The sequence below is a fragment of the Merops nubicus genome, unplaced genomic scaffold, assembly GCF_000691845.1.
Source record: "Merops nubicus isolate BGI_N331 unplaced genomic scaffold, ASM69184v1 scaffold19933, whole genome shotgun sequence".
Classification (NCBI taxonomy): Eukaryota; Metazoa; Chordata; class Aves; order Coraciiformes; family Meropidae; genus Merops; species Merops nubicus.
The window spans coordinates 7,748-24,519 of NW_008599903.1; the positions used below are offsets into that span (position 1 = coordinate 7,748).

The following is a 16,772-nucleotide window of genomic DNA, read 5'->3' on the forward strand; positions in this document are numbered from 1 at the left end:
ACCAGTGCCCCAAGCTGGAGGTGGACATCCCGTTGGTGAAATCCTACTTAGCGCAGTTTGCAGCCCGTGCCATTATTTCAGAACTGGTGAGCGTTTCCGAACTGGCTCAACCACTGGAAAGTGGCACCCATTTCCCTCTCTTCCTGCTTTGCCTTCAGCAGTTAGCTAAACTACAAGATCGGGAATGGCTAACAGAATTGTTCCAACAAAGCAAAGTCAACATGCAGAAAATGTTACCAGGTAAGAGAGAACTATGTAGTTTTTAAGACAACTCATAGTAGCGTTTGCGAGATGTTTCTTCTCTAGTTCTATATAGCAGAGTAAAACAGCATGCAAGATTTTTTTTTATGCAGTCAAGTGTCACGATTCTTGAGAATGGTCATTCTTAAGAGGTGGTTAGACCTATGAACTATGGTAACTTTTGATTAGCCGCAGCACTTAGTGTCTTTCTTATTTGCTTGTCAGAAATTGACCAGAACAAGGACCGCATGCTGGAGATCTTAGAAGGGAAGGGGCTTAGCTTCTTGTTCCCACTTCTGAAACTGGAGAAGGAGCTGCTAAAGCAAATCAAATTGGACCCATCCCCTCAAGCTATCTACAAGTGGATTAAAGACAACATTTCACCCAAACTTCATGTAGATAAGGGATTTGTGAACATATTGATGACCAGGTGAGATGGTATTTTGATGTAGTTTAGGGGCATGGTATGTTAAGCTACCAATAAGACATTAACTCCAGAAGGCTGACATACTCTTCTGTGCAGAAGAAGATACAGTCCACAGAGAGAGAAATTCTTAGTGAAAAATCTCCCCTGTAGTAAACACCTGTGGTGTTTGAGAAGAAAAGCCTCTGGACTCCATCAGTGTTAAGTGATTGGAAGTCTAGACTTGCTTATCCTAACGGAAGCAAAACTGGTGTTTCTGTGGTGCACGGTCAGGCACATAGTGCCTGTGCATGCATCTCTATTTAATAACAGATTGCAAACTGAACTGGAGAGTGCTCTTCTTACTTTTCTGCAGCATGAAATCTAGCTGCTCTATTTTAGTTACAGAGCTTAGTGTTCTTATTTTTCTTTTGTACAGTTTTTTGCAGTATATTTCTAGTGAAGTAAACCCACCTAGTGACGAATCGGATTCTTCATCTGCTCCGTCTAAAGAGCAGCTAGAGCAGGAAAAACAACTGCTTCTTTCCTTCAAGCCAGTAATGCAGAAGTTCCTACATGACCATGTTGATCTGCAAGTGAGTGCTTTATATGCACTCCAGGTGCACTGCTACAACAATAATTTTCCAAAAGGTACGTGCACAAATAGGTTATCCAAAATTTGAACTTGTTGGTCTGCTTCTGTCTGTGTATGGTTTTGTCAGTAAGTTTGAGTCAAGTAAGTTGTTCAGAAGGTTGTAGAGCTAAAAGTTTAAATTTACTTCCATAGGCATGTTACTGCGCTTCTTTGTTCATTTCTATGATATGGAGATCATTGAAGAAGAAGCCTTCTTGGCATGGAAAGAAGATATTACTCAGGAGTTTCCAGGGAAAGGCAAGGCTTTATTCCAGGTAAAATGGCTAACATTAGATTTGTCTTCTGTGATCTCTCCTGCACTGGAGTGTCTGAGAACCCTTTAAACAGTGTTTTGAGACTTGTTGAATATCTTGAAACTTCATGGAGTTTTTCCACTAGGAAGAAGTGAGGCAAGATGAACTAAGTATTCACGTTCTTCACTAGAGACCTACATTTAGTGCAGAGCATGCCTGAAAGATTTCTAAAATGAGTTAGGGTAAAAGGTTCTGCAGAAGTATGTAGTGGGGAAGTAATTCTGTTCCCTTAAACCGGTTTTATGTAACTACAGGTAAACCAGTGGCTAACCTGGCTGGAAACTGCTGAAGAAGAAGAATCTGAAGAAGAAGCTGACTAAAGAACCAGCCAAAGCCTTAAATTGTGCAAACATACTGTTGCTATGATGTAACTGCATTTGACCTAACCACTGCAAAAATTCATTCCGCTGTAATGTTTCACAATATTTAAAGCAGAAGTATGTCAATAGGATATCCTCTGCAAAAGGTTTTTGTAGTATGTCTTAACAATAAAAATTTTAGAGTATCTTTAATGTTTAGATAACAGTGTATTAGCAGCATGCAATAATTACATCATAAGTTCTCGAGCAGAAGCAGTCTGTTGCAAGGGTATTCTTTGCTGCCAGTTATCATAGGCTGTTTTTAAGTTAGAAAACTGAATAGCAACACTGAATACTGTAGAAATGCACTTTGCTCAGTGTAATACTTGAGTTGCAATATTGATTATCCATTTGGTTGTTACAGAGAATCCTTAACTGTAATCGATGGTTGTTGCTGTAATAGTATATTGCCTGTATTTCTACCTCTAGTAATGGGCTTTATGTGCTAGGTTTTAATATCCTTGAGACTGGGCAAGTGCACAAGTCTTTTTAAAAGGAGCAGTTTACTTGCACAAAAACTGATCAGCTGAAGAGATGGTTTAATGCCCTTAGGAAGAGGTTTCTGTGGGTGTGAAACATGACATGGTGAGAAATTGGAAATGGTCCCTCTACTATAGTACTGAAATTAAGTCTACTTAATTTATCAAGACATGTTCATGCCCTGATTTTATATACTTGTATCTATCAATAAACATTGTGATACTTGACTTGTTCCTGAATGTCTCCCAGTAGAAAAGCTTGGACAACTTGACTTACAAAGTTGATGTAGACAAAGTTGATGTAGATTGGGACCATATTGAGATTCTTTCTATAATTGTCTTAACCTGCAAGTGAATTCCAAATAAGGTCATGGACAAGATTAGACACTACAGATTTGTTGTGAGAGGAGGAAATATGAAATTATGCTGAAGATGTGGTAGCAGTCTGCCTTGTGGTCCACTGTGTGCTTTATCAGTGAGTGTGTGCTTTTGAACTTCCTCATGCTTTGAACTTTCCCCTGGACACATGCATGTTTTTTAATAAAGTGGCACTGACTATTAGCTGCCTGTTCATCAAATTGGCAAAAGAAAAACCTACAAAATAATTCAATGATGTTGCATTGTACAGGCTTGAAATGTCATCTATTAAATACTTAAAATTTCTTGCTTCCTAGAACTTTGTCCCTAGTGAAACTTTTTTTCTCATTGATACTCAGATTTCAACTATTGAAAGGTGATTTATTTGTAATGGCAAAACAGTACCAATTCCTTGGCAGGTTCTGGAGGTATTCCTCTATGTAGTCTTCTGCTTTGTGGGAGATAATAGTGTGGGGAAACTACAGGAGATGATAAAAGGGCTTGTTCTGAGGGAAGGGATAGTTTGCATTTATGCATCTTAAAGTACCGAAGTGCTGTGACTGGAGCAGCTCTGGTTCTCTTTTTGCTGGCAGTGTGCAGTGGAAGGCAGGCTCCCTGACCTGCAGTTAGGAGGACTGACCTCTTGTATACTTGTCAGTTACATTTCCTTCAGCCAGTTTCTTCAGCTGCCTCAGTAATTTGCTGTACAATGTGTAGCCTGGTAAATAAGGTATGGTGCTACTGTAAAGCAAGTGAAATTCATAAAGGGAATTTTAACTTCCTGAATTGCTAACACAAATTCCATGACACATAGCAGTCTCTGCAGTTCAGAAGTGGGGCATATTGCAGTAACAGGAGAGCAGGGTCTTTCTGTGGGCTCTAGTTGAATTAAGAGAGTACCAACTACACTTTAGTGGCTTGAGATCAAGGAACTGGCACATTTGATGTACCTGAAACTTCTCTGTAACAGGGGTGAGCAGTGACAATATGGCACCTCTAAGAATGTTCTATTGGTGTGTTACTCTTGGTCATGATGAAAAGCAATCTTCAGTTCATGAAACTCCTAGGTGTCATGTGGCTGATGCTACATCTACAGGGTTTACCCCTCAATTTCCATCCTTGGGTAGAGAAAGATGCTTCTGAAGTGGATGTCCTCTGTGCTCATTAAGCTGCAGTTAAATGCCCTTTATTGGGAGAGATCATAGTTCCAAGGTTCATTTACTCCTAATTAATCCCAAATTGTACCATTTCAGAATTGCAGTGTAATGAACCTTAGCATTGCTTCAAGAACAGGGTTGTGTTTCTCTGAAGTCTGTTTCATTTGTACTTAAATTGTTTAAACTTTGCTGTTAGAGCTGACCAGTGCAGTAGTACATGCCACTATACTGCTACATTTTTGTCTACTTCAGTTGTAGGTTACTAGATAAACATTACACTTTATTCCCATGTGCTACGAAGCCGAAGACAGGGAGGAACCACAGCTTGTGCAACAACAGTCCTAACCAGCAGTTTCAAACTAAATTTACTGTAGAGGTGAGGAAAAACAGGCACTAGTAGAAAAAAAGCAGTGCAAGTAAAACAATTCCTAGTCAAAACTTAAGAATAGAACCAAAACCTGCAGCTAAATTTTGGGGAAGGTTAAGTTGTAGGTGTTTGAATAGCATAACTAAGCCTTGTATTCTTGCCCAGTCTAAAATGTAATTACTCTGCTCTTGCATACTTGTGCATGAAGGCTTTTCTGCTTGGCCTGTTTGCAAGCAGTTGTCAGGTTGTAAGCTCTTAGAGAAGACTAAAATTTCCATGACCAAAACTTTGGACTAGAAGAGCAGTAGAAAATAGCACAGAACAGTAGAATTGCTCTCTACTATGAGACATTACAAAATTTCCATGCAGGTAGTGTGAGCAGATTGGGTTTCTTGAAACTGGTATAAAATTACAGCTTATACCTACAGTATGTATGTTAAAGGGAGCATCTTCAGCTACTTGTTTTTAGTGCTTGACTGCAGTGAGTGTGATTTCATCTGGAAAAGGGGATGGGTGTTCATTGGTCTAACTTTGTGTGGCTTTCAACTATGAGTTGCATTGTACTTTAAATGTAAAGAGCATACTCAAATAGTAAAGTCACAGTCAAAATTAAACTAATATAACTGGTCAACAATAATGGCTTTTATTAGTATTAATTGTTAGGTATAAAATAACTACACTCACAGGAGGATTGGAAAAAATTGTCTAACAAACACATTTTGTACCAGTTACAGCCATGAAGTTTACCTGCTGAAATACGGAACTAGGTTGCAGTTACTACTTGGGTGGCTTCACTCCCCTGTGTCACAGTTACCTTGTGTACTTGGGGGGGAAGTGCTGAAAAGCACATCCAGTTCAATGAGTTGATCCATACCAGATTTAAAGGTTCATGCTAGAGAAGGGCACTGAAAATAAGCAGTTACTGAATTCTCACCTTTTCCAAGAAACAGTAAAACTAGTCGTTGGACTGGTGGTTATTGTCACTCTTCATACCAGTAAAAGATTAGATCTGTCAAGCTGCAATTGTCCCTGATGCTTAGCTATATTAAAGTGGGATAGCTCAGGAATGCATTCTGATCAAAGTTTCTGAAAGTCAAAACATCTCCAAAACTCTGCACAAGCATTATTTTGCTTGGGGTAAATTGCAGGAAGAAGCCTTATGGGGTGGGGAGGACGTTGGTACAGAATGAAATTTTTGTGAGTGCGATGCTGCTGACTTAGGTTTTTTTTTTAGCAGATGGAAGCTTCCACCACAATACTGTTTGGGTTTGGAGTTTTTTATTCCCCAGAGCAGTGAATAAATCCAAATTATAATTGTATAGTTTCATCAGTCTTCAAAAATAGTTGCTGAAATTTTCAGAATGTATCTGAAACATGGATGATGTTGCAATCCAGGCAAGCAGCTTCAGTGACTGATAAAAAATGAGTTTATTGCCAGCTCATGCTGCTTATCTAAAATCAGCTGGTTTGGGAAGGGAAGGGGAGAGCTTACTGTTGCCTGTACCTGGAGAAATGCAAATCTGTTAACTCTTGCTACACCACGCACATCAAATGCTGCTTCTCTGAGGCTTTAACTGGCAAACAAGTACATTGGCGTGCCCTTCTGCTGTGTGCAGGGGGCTTGGGAGTATGTGGCACACCAATGTCACATGTATTCCCTTAATGTAGAAGAAAAACAGCAAGAGGGAAGAGGCTGATACTTTGTAAGCAGCTGATACATAGCAACAGTGTAGCTCCAACAATTCCCTGTGTTCTCTCTTCCACCTCACCCTGGAGGGTGGGGACATCCTGTCGGGCTATTGCAAGAGTTCTCTGCCACTGATACATGTCTGTGGTTAACAGCAGAAGGCCTGGGTGGGGCTAAACCTTAAATAGTCTCAAAACATGTAGCACAGTAAGCCAATCTGAGCATAGGAGTGTCTCAATTTCCTACAAAAACAGCTATTTTGAAGTAGAGGAGGAAGTGTGAAGCGTGTCAAAGTAACAAAGGGCTGGGGTAGGTGTACTGTACTTCTAACAGGACAAAAGTAACTGATGACTCACTACAGCAATACATCAGTTTCATTTCCTGCTCTAGTGAACATTTCCATGGTGACCTGCAATTTCCCACAGTTCTTCACCTCGAGAATTGATGTAATGACAATACCCACTTAACTAACTTCCAAGATCATGAACTATTTAGATACGATCATTCGTAAATTCAGTTAGGTAAACAGCTCAGTAGGTTTACAGTTTTGGTGAGGATCATAATGCAATAGTAGCCAGAAATCCCCCTTCTGTCTCTGCATTTTGGTACACACCTTCAATAGGTTAAACCCACTGCAACCCGTAGGAGTATACTGATGGTAGCGGTCCAGTGGCTAGAGTATCTGATACAATACATCAGTAGTATAAGCTGTATTAAAGAATGTGTTGTTCTATCAACTAGCCCTACTGAATTCTTGCCAGTGCAAATTCCAGCGTAATTACAATGAAGGACTGAAAATTCAGGAAGCGGGTCAACATGCAATTAATTTAATATTTTACATATTTTCCTAAAAGATTGCATACTTAATCTGTTCTTTTAAGAGGAAGTTTCATTGATTCAAACTGTTTCTTTCTCTCTTGCTTTTATAAATGGACTGCACCTCAGTCAAACACTACAAATGCAAATAATGCTGTTATTTCTGACATCATATGAGCTTTGGATTTCATCTTTAAATAGGGAATATTTAAGATAATAAAAAAGATTTATTTGAATCTTTGTGATTCACCTACTATCTGTGCAGTAAAATACATAACCAGCAGCTGAAAAATTGGACACTACACACCAGTAACACACCAGAGACTGAGCGAAGGCTTTCCACAGAACCTAGCGCATGCACTAGAACCGCTCAATCTCACGCACATGTCAGCCCAAGGCCTCTGATACCAGCACATACATCCGTACAGGAGGAGTCCCTCAATCACTGCAACACTACGAATTTGGCTAAGTCAAACACTGTCTTTGTGTACTTGCTGCAAAACTTCTGAGCATTCCATCTTGATTTCTCAGACACTAATTTGCCACTTTCACAGATGCCTAAGTAGTTCTTAAGTTTGGCTGACACTATGAGAAAAAGCTTGCTGTTGACATTTGCTGAAAGAGCAGGCCTAAAATACAATTTGGAAAACCCTCCAAATGTAACAAAACACACCTCCTCCCACCCCATCCCCTCCGGCCCAGCCTCTCATAAAAGCCAGAACATGGAAGGAACTGGTAGATGCATACCAGCTGCATGGAAATCTCTTCTTGGAAATCTCCCTCTAAAGTTTCAGAGCGTGATTAACCCTCGCATAAACTCGATCCTACTGGATTTTGTTCTTGGGGGGAAGGAGAAGGGTAAATTACCTCCAAAATTGGAAATCGGTTCAAATGACTAACAAAGATAAGCCTGAGCTTGTGTTTTGCTGAGTAGGATTCCTTTTTACCTTAAATTTAACTATCCAAATATGGAGTGTCTAGACCTCTACACAGTCCTTAAGCAACAGACAGAAACAGGTTCCTCAGAAAATTATTCATTCTGCTTACCTTAGATAATTATCTTGGGGTAGGATGATTTGCCCTCTGGGCATGCCAGTCCATGGGCCTGTGCAACGCGTCTAGACTGCTAATTTTCAGATGTCTAAAGATAAATTCATCTAAACAACCTGGCCATATAACAGTGAAATAAAATCTGCCATAATTCCATAACAACACATTAATTGCGCTACAGACAAATCGTGTGCTGTCCCCAGTGCTCTGCCATTAGGCATATCCATGTTCTGACACCTGCTGAAGGCACAGCCCAACTGTCTCTGAACAGGATTTGCATCAATAGGTGCCTGCTGGTTCATCAAGACTAAGTTTAAAAAAAATACATTTATCGTGTTTTGATAGGACAAAATAAAATGCAAGAACATAATGGGGTAGAAAATACATTAAAACCCAGTTTCCAACTGCATTGGTAGAACCAGCTGTAACTGTTACTAGCACTGTTCCAGAAATACAAATGTCTAGATTTCTAACATTGATAGAAGTTCAAATTCTTTGAGTTAGTCCATTTCAATAATATACAGAAGTTACCATTTGCTTTAAAGTTTGTGCCCCAGAAAACAAAGCCCCACCCAGGGGACTATCGGGGAATATGGAGACTTTCATACTTTGGCAACCTCCACCAATTTTCAATTATTCATTATTAAAAATATCCACCTTATTTCCTGTTTAAATGAAGTTAGTTTCAACTTTTAGTCAGTGAATTTGATCTTGCTTCTGTTGGTGAAGGAAAGCTGATTGATTCAGCCCCAAATTTCTCTTCATTTTTTCTAATCACAGTCTTAGATTGACTTGTTCTTGGAAAAGAAACTTAGAAATCAACATGGGAATGTTCTCGATACAGCATTTATGGTAACTCATTAAATTAGCATTTTAAATTTAGATGTGTGACCTGTGAAAAAAATTACATATGATGCAGGAAACACAAATCTACTTAAGACAAACAAAAATAGTAATACATGTGAAGAAAGTCTCAACTACTATGTCTTTCAAGGTCTCCAAAATTAATATTTTTTAAATATATCCTTTCAAATGCTCATTTTACTGGATTGATAATCATTATATGCTGATTTATGTTGTCTTTTTGTTTTTCCTTTTTGATTTTTCTTCTTGAGTTTCTGAAAACACTATTTCTATAACCCACATTCTCTTCCCTTTACTTTGCTGTGTTAAGTATTTCTGCCTTTCAGCCTGTTTTGCCAGTGACCAGGCCCAACAAAAATGATAGCACCAGCAGGAAGAGAATCCAATACACAGACTGTATTGTAGACAAGGACATTGCATGAATGATCGCTGGGGGTACAAACAGATCAATCAGCTGGTACATAAATGACACCACCCCCAACAATCCTACAAATGACACGACTCAGCCCACAACAGGTGGTACAAACAGAGACCCGAGGTTGCCCACAGCTGGCATGGGAAACAGCCAGACCAGCAAGCTGAACACATACGAGAAAGGTGCCCACATAGTGACTCTCACCCGATCAGCCCGCGTTCACAAAGGTCTAAACAGACTGGGGCCCAGCTCCAGGGAGAGTCAGGAGGTCTGCCCTGAACCAGGAAGCTCTGTGGAGGGCACTCCACAGACAAACACTACTGACTCCCTGCAAGTGGGACACTCCTGACTCCCTGCCAGTGGTCCCAGCTTTTATCCCCAAGCAGACCCCTGACCTTTGTCAACTCACTGCGGGACCCCTGGGGCTCATTTCCCTTCTGGCTCTCCCTGCAGGGCCGGCCGCACCCTGGGGGGAAGCTATAAGGCAAACTCACCCCCTCTGTATGAAGGGCTGTGGGAATCACACATATGTCAACCTTAATTCAGGGCTCAGGGTTCAGACCCCAGCATTTCACAGCCCCATGTCAGCCCTGCAGCTTTGCTTACAGCCTCTTCAGCTGCTGCAGCTCTTTAACACAGTTCTCTAAATCCAGGGGAGACAATTAATAGAAAATTCAGAACTGCCACAAGGTAAGATAATGATAAAATAAAAAGCCTCCCTTGACACTGCTGCTTCTGGTCATGAGCTTCTGCCCGGGATTCCTCTGCCTCTGCAAGAGCCAGAGACTTCTCCTGTAAGCATGAAGCACAGATTTGCTTTCTGCTGGCAAGCATACAGCTTTGGCCTCAGCTGTCAAGAGGTCCAGAAGATGAGACGAACATTTCTATAATCCAGCCTCAGGTACAACTAAGATACTAAGAATAAATTTCCTACACAACTGTTTAGCTGGGTCACTTCTTCAGGAAATGCTGACAGAAACACCTAAGCTGAAACATGCCTGTCGCATCCCCTCCTGGAATAGAGCATACTCACATAGGACTGGGACCCTTTGTACCAGCTACCTCTGAAGTGATTCAGAGCACTACAGGTGCCAGTACCAGAGGAACTGGAACCTTACAAGTCTTAGTTACTTCAGGCATCAGAGAAGGCTTAGTACGTCCCAGGCACCATGAAGGTATCTTCTTTTTCCCCTACACACTGGAAAAGCCAACTACAGCATGATAGTTCTGTTGCAGTAAATTAACTTCCAGTGATTTACAAGCTGGTCACGTACACACATCTGGGTACTGAAAAGGTGTTTTTTGTGGATTTTTGGTTCTGCATCTCATTCCTCCCCAAGAATTGGTTTGTGGTTTGGGCTTTTCTTGTTTTGGGGGGATGAGGGTTATTTGTTTCATCTTTTAAGAAATTATCATGGGAAGTTTACACAAACAAACACATGATTATTTGGCAACCTCAGTGACTGTAAAAGCAAAGCAGCTCTGTAGCAGTTTTCTGAAGACAGGAATTGAATCAAGGCAGACCTGGCCCAAAATCTAGCTCTTCCAACATGGAGATCAAGAATGGAGATCAACTTGCTTTTAGCAGTAAAGGTTTAATTCTCTAAGACAATTCTGGCCCTAATTTGTTTGCAAGTCATAGTCTTGGCCACGACTTCAATCTTCCTATTAGGAAAATTATGTGTTCATATTCCTCTCTTTCTGAATTAAAACTTTTAAAACCACAAGTCCTTTTTCACTAGCCCTTCTATTATGAAGGAGGCAAAGGAGCCTGGAGACAGCATCTTATTATTAGTCAAGCAACAATGCTTGCCATTTTATAATCAAGTAAGATACAATTAATGCTCCAAGGACCTTGCAGATCAGACAAAAAGGGTCCGACATGAATTATAGGGGATTAATTCAATCTCTTTGTGAATTAATGGCTAAAAAAGGGTAAGCCATCCTAGAAATCAACCTAGCCCAAAGCAGCTTAAGTTCTATTCAAGTCACACAAATCGTGAAAAGGGTAAAGAGACTGAGTGATTGTCCCTCCACACCTAAGTATCAGTAAGAACATGCTATATGAAAATCAGGTCTCTTGACACACAATTTGTAGCCCACCTCTTTGCCCACCTCCTTGTCCACTATGCTTTCTTGCACATTTTTTCAAAGTAATATCAAAGACAAAAATTCACGTAAACAGTATGAAACACTACATCCCTTCAGCTGGAATGACGACACAGGATATTCTGCAGAAGTACAACTGCATCTTCAGACTTGATAGTAAACTGTCACCAGTGTAAGGGAAGTCATGACTGGTATGTATTAGTATCTTGCCTCTGCTTCAAGGCACCCTGCTTAAAGCAGCTTGCTGATTTAATAGCGACTGTATAGTCAGAACCTTCAGGGGCAAAGGTGAGAAGACTCTAAAAGACAATTTTCTCTGAATAGATTTATGGAAACAGCCAGAGGAATATAGCATTGCAAGGGATTCTTGTTCAACTACATCCTCCTCTGCCCTATTGTTACAGGATGAGCAGCTAGCAAAGATGAAGTTGTCTACTACCAGCTCTGTGACCTAACTTTGAAAGTCACTTATGCATTAGAAAATGTCTAAGCCAGAACGTTCCAGACTATCTGTCACTGAAGGTATTGTGTGACCAGTGACTGCACCTTTGACAGGAGGCCAGTGATCTGAGAAAGCAGAGTGGACCCATGACATTCCTCAACTTGTCCAAGAATGCTTTGGCTGTTGCAATTAGAATATGGTATTGCACAGCCTTGAACAAGAGGCAAGGGAGCAGATTCATCTGCTAAAAACTCTGGAAGTTTCAAAAACGTTTAAAGAGCCAGAACATTGCTTCAACCCTTCTAAGGCAAGAAAAAATACCACTAAAGTCACTGTCATGTGACACTTTTAAGGTGCTAAACAGGAACAGTTTCTTTGGCTAAAAGAGGGTATTTGTATTTGATCAAAAAGGAATGGGTGGGAAGGTATGAGACTCTTGTATACTATTGAGCCAAACAGAGCACATCTGGAGTTCAAGCAACACCATAACAACACTAGGGGCATCTCCCAGCAATCAGATACAGGGACATGCATAAGATAAGGATGATACATATTTAGAAGCAGCAATATGGACTCTTCAGCATGTATAATACCAAACAGAGATATAAGAATAAGGCAAACTCAATCAAACTTGCCAATATGTCATAGTTTGCCGGCTAAATACTTAGCCGGTCTCAAGCTCTGGAGGTTGCAGAGGAAGGAGGACTTTTTGCCTAAGAGTAAAGGAAAAATTAAAAAGGGGAAGAGAACAATCCATAGGGACAGATCTGTCCCTGACAACAAAATAAGCTTAATTTGAAGCAGAACATAACTATGATAAGCATTCTTAACTTCTCCAGTAGTTACAGACTGAAGGGAAAAAAAAGACATTACAAGCTGTATGACTGTACAACTGTACCTTGCATACATTCTGCTGAGAACAAAAAATCCTAAAGATTCAAGTATTTCCAGTATACACTGCACCAAGTCTTAGCAGACACTGACTGAAACACAGATAGGATAGAAACACTACACATTTTCATTATGCTTACTTTGAATTTCTCTCATAAGTATTCTCATATTTGATACTCCTTAGATTGTGTTGCCAAATCCTCGTGGAGCAACTATAGTATTTATCTAAATAAAAAAAGACTATAATTAGGAATGTTGCAAGTACTACCAGCCATGAGAGGAGTCTATTTGGTTATATACGCTTTCTCACATTAATTTTGTCAACTTGTTTTGTTATCCATATTAATACTGAATTTGTCCTTGATGACTGCAGCTCCAGCTGTAGGGATTTTTCCAGGTAACTTCTGAATTCAGGACTTAGTTACTGTAAGTTAGCAACTGCTACCGAACAATCAGATCAGAGCACTACATTGTAAGAGCAAAGAAACTGCACAAAACAAAGTATGGAGGAAACTTGTTTCAAAAAGCCTGCATGTTTTAATACAAGATGTCAACAATATTAATCAATCCCTAATGTAATACTTGAAATACGTGCAGGACAAAAAAGGCCTTGCTACAACATACACTGCTCTTTAACAGTGAAATATTTAACATGGTAAGCAACTTCTTCCCAGAAAGAAGCCCTTCCGTATGAAAAGAACTGATATAGTTTTAGCTGTAGTGCTCCTACCACAGGTCTTGCCTTGTCCGAATCATTCCTTGGCAGCACGTGCCCAAATATATTCCTGCACCTTGCTTCTATGTAGATGACTACTGTTATTTTCAGAATTAAACAGTGGAAGCAGACATTCCAAAAGAGCCTCAATCAGTTTATATGCAGATGCCTTGTTATTCAGCAGTGACAGCTACTCCTTCCCACCAAGTACTGACTTGGATACATTTCTGAAAGAGAAAAACTTGAGTAGGTAGATTTAAAAACAAAAGAACCCCCACAAAGCCACACAAGCCAGCAATTTTGATTATTTTAAAGTTACATTTTAAGTGTTTGTTCTGGGAAGGGCCTAGTCTATAACTTTAAAAAAAAAAAAAAAAAGTAGTTCCTGAATCAACTGCTTGTTAACTGCAAACTACATGATCTTTTTCTAATTCTTGAATTCTAAAATTTTCGTAACCTAGAGATGTGCTCATGTGTGAGGAGAGCAAAATGCTAAGCTGCAAGACAGCTCAATAGGAAACGCTTTTGTCATACAGCCATAAGACTTGCTAGTGAATATATCACAAACTTGGAATAAAACACTTCTATAGCAATGCAGAGTTACGCTTTTAACTCCCTGTATTTCATTCTGGAATGGATTACTGCTATAAATAAAGGAATTCAATAGCTACAAGCCAACCACCTACTTCAGAAAACAAGGAATGCTGCTGCCCAGAGAGAATGACAGCAACATTATTCCACCACTGCACTTTCAAAAAACAAGCATTAGAAAATATGAATTCAACTAACACAGAGCTTTCTCACCAATTACAGCAACATATGACTTTTATATAACCCTAATCCTCCCATCAACCCCCTCTAGATCAAAGGAAAGAAAAAAGAAAACTTAAGTCCTGTTTTTTGTTTCCCTTTTTGTTCAGTAAAAGCAGGGGAAACAAGCAAAAGCATCCTGTCCCCTTTCTTTCCCTGCTTATTTGCCTCCTGAATATCACACATTTTAAGCCCTTTGAAGTCACAACCTCTTCTTACAAGCCCTTCTTACTGTAGAGAGCTATAAAAATGCACTTACACCTCAAAAAATAGATATATGGCAACCCCTTCTATAGTTACCAAAAATATTTCTAACTGGATGCTAGATCTGAAGACCCACTCAGCATTTTATCTAGAGCTGAGTTTTACCTATAGAAAATGTATTTTGCTACATACAATACCAAACCAAGACCTTCAGACCTTTCATAAGAAAGATACAGTTAGTAACATGATAGAGAAGGCTATGACAGTGGAGAAGTATTTGAGGCAGAAAAAAGCTTCTAAGGTTCCGTAGTTAAGTGCTGTATTTTCTTTTTCCTTCCTGTTGTTAGAAGCTGATTACTCTCACACTTGCATTGCTGCCACTGCTTCCTTTGTTTCACCTCACATCTACTAGTTTCTTAGTTGCATTAATTTCCTCACAGTTCATAGTCTCATAACTGAAGTACTGTGAGATCAAACCTATATACCTCATCTATCCGTTGCTTCCTGTTGATTCTGAAAGAAGTGAGTACTTGGGTCATGATTCTCTTGATAGGAGAATCTTTTCCTACAAGTGCGAGGAATTTCTCTCAAGTGCTTGTTTTCAAAGCTATCTAGCTTCCAGTCTTGGACTGTCATAAATCTTCCACCTAAGTGACTACATCAACAGTTTCAGTTCTGCTCTAATCCAACAAGCACGAGACCTGTTTTTCTACTCTGAATATTACCAAGCATGTAAGTTTTAGGTAACACCACATATAGAAACTGTACTAAACTGAGCCACAAAAAAAAAAAGACACAACTCATCTGTTCTACATTCTGCTTTGTCTGCTATGGTTACCAACAGCCCATAAACACACAAGAAAAACATACACAAAGAGAATGGCTAATGCTCACAGCAAACCAGAAATAGCAGCATGGGAAACAACTTTCAATTAGTACTTGAAGTGAACTATCAGTAGTGACAACCTGGACCTTCTAAAAACAAAGCAACATAGTTTAGGCTCTACAGTCTATTAAAAACAGTAGTGATACACTATCCAAATCTACATAATCTTCTCTTAGCAAATGTTTAACATACGACGTTAAAGTAGTATTTTTGGACTGGTGCGAAATACAGATTATTTTTTTCAGAAGTGCAAGAAGAAATTGGATTTGCTTTAGACTACAACACAGTAACTCTTCACTGCTGGTCCTGAACATATTATACAAAAGGACTTAATTCCAAAAGCCATATATTTAGGCTAAAACAATGATACAACTACTTCCTCAAATCAGATTCCTTTGTCAAATTTAACATTTTCAAGTTTTATGCTTATATCTTTTAAGGGACAAAATAAATCACTCCAAGCAAAGAAGCAGTAACAGTTTATTGTGACACTGGCAGCTTTACCTTTCTCAAATAATATGGAGTTCTCTATGTTTTTTTTTTTTTTACTTGCCAATTTAAATAGTTCATCTATATCTGCATTATTACTTTATTATAAAGTTTCTTTAATATCTGCATCTTTTCACCTGATTTAACACAAAAACAGAAGCAAAAGAACCAACGCTTGGAAACATAAGGAGTTGCATCATGGCAAATGTATTCTTTAATAGAAAGTAAGAAAAGCCTCACTACTGACCTTTACTCAGAATGAGGAAAAATATATATGTCCACAGCTCTTTGTTTCATGTGGTAGGATGTCAAGAGCCATCCATGCATGTGTAACCACAGAACACAGTTTTAGCCACACTGGAACCACCTAAACAGAGTTTTTACGTTCCATTGTTTTTACACACTTTCAACCCTTGGTGTGCTGATGATAGTACAGGGATTCTGTTCTTCATCTACAGCAGTTTCAGTTTAAGAATACACCATAAGCCAACTTCAAGAAACATCCATTAGCTGCTAACAGAAAGAATCACAGAAAGGTCTCACAACTGTTTACTAAAACATTGGGGTTTTTTAAAATCACAGTTTTCAAATACAAAAATTGGATTTTCCCTATAACTGAAATATATTTACATGAACATTTTAAAAAGATGGTCTGTAACTAGGACCTAATCACTGTCATCTGAACCACCTTCCGACCCCTCATCGTTGGAGCCTTCCGGCTCAGATTCGTTACCGGACCCTTTGCCGGAACCCTCGTTGTCAGACGCTCTCTCCGAATCTCTCTCCGAGTCGGCACTGCGCGAAGCCGGGCGAGATTCGTTTTCCGAACCACCGGAACGACTTCTCCCTGACTGTACGGACTCGTTGTCAGACTGCTCTGACTCTGACCGACGCCTTTTTCTAGCCGACCTGTCGCTGTCAGACTCTTCCTCAGATGGGTGGACACTGGACCTCCGTGGACTACCTGCCTCGCTACCAGATTTGTTTCTGTTATCAGAATCACTATCAGAAACAATGCGTTTGCTGTGCTGCTGTTCCCCATCATCTGAATCACTGTTGCTATTCCTAGCATGTCTGTAGGGAA

The 16,772-nt window shown here is 39.7% G+C and overlaps 2 protein-coding genes across 2 annotated transcripts in view; one reads left to right on the forward strand and one right to left on the reverse strand.

Annotated features, from left to right (window-relative positions):
• EIF4G2 (eukaryotic translation initiation factor 4 gamma, 2) overlaps positions 1 to 2,657 on the forward strand; it is a gene marked incomplete at its 5' end in the record, with an annotated part of 9,621 nt that extends 6,964 nt beyond the window's left edge. The window contains 5 exons of the mRNA XM_008937557.1: positions 6 to 240; positions 466 to 670; positions 1,083 to 1,294; positions 1,431 to 1,552; positions 1,846 to 2,657. Of these exons, the coding sequence (XP_008935805.1) occupies positions 6 to 240; positions 466 to 670; positions 1,083 to 1,294; positions 1,431 to 1,552; positions 1,846 to 1,911 (840 nt within the window). The remainder of the gene's footprint in view (positions 1 to 5; positions 241 to 465; positions 671 to 1,082; positions 1,295 to 1,430; positions 1,553 to 1,845) is intronic.
• A 13,437-nt stretch (positions 2,658 to 16,094) lies between these two features.
• Positions 16,095 to 16,772, reverse strand: part of CTR9 (CTR9, Paf1/RNA polymerase II complex component) — a gene marked incomplete at its 5' end in the record, with an annotated part of 19,102 nt that continues 18,424 nt past the window's right edge. Inside the window, one exon of the mRNA XM_008937559.1 lies at positions 16,095 to 16,762. Within this exon, the coding sequence (XP_008935807.1) occupies positions 16,354 to 16,762 (409 nt within the window). The remainder of the gene's footprint in view (positions 16,763 to 16,772) is intronic.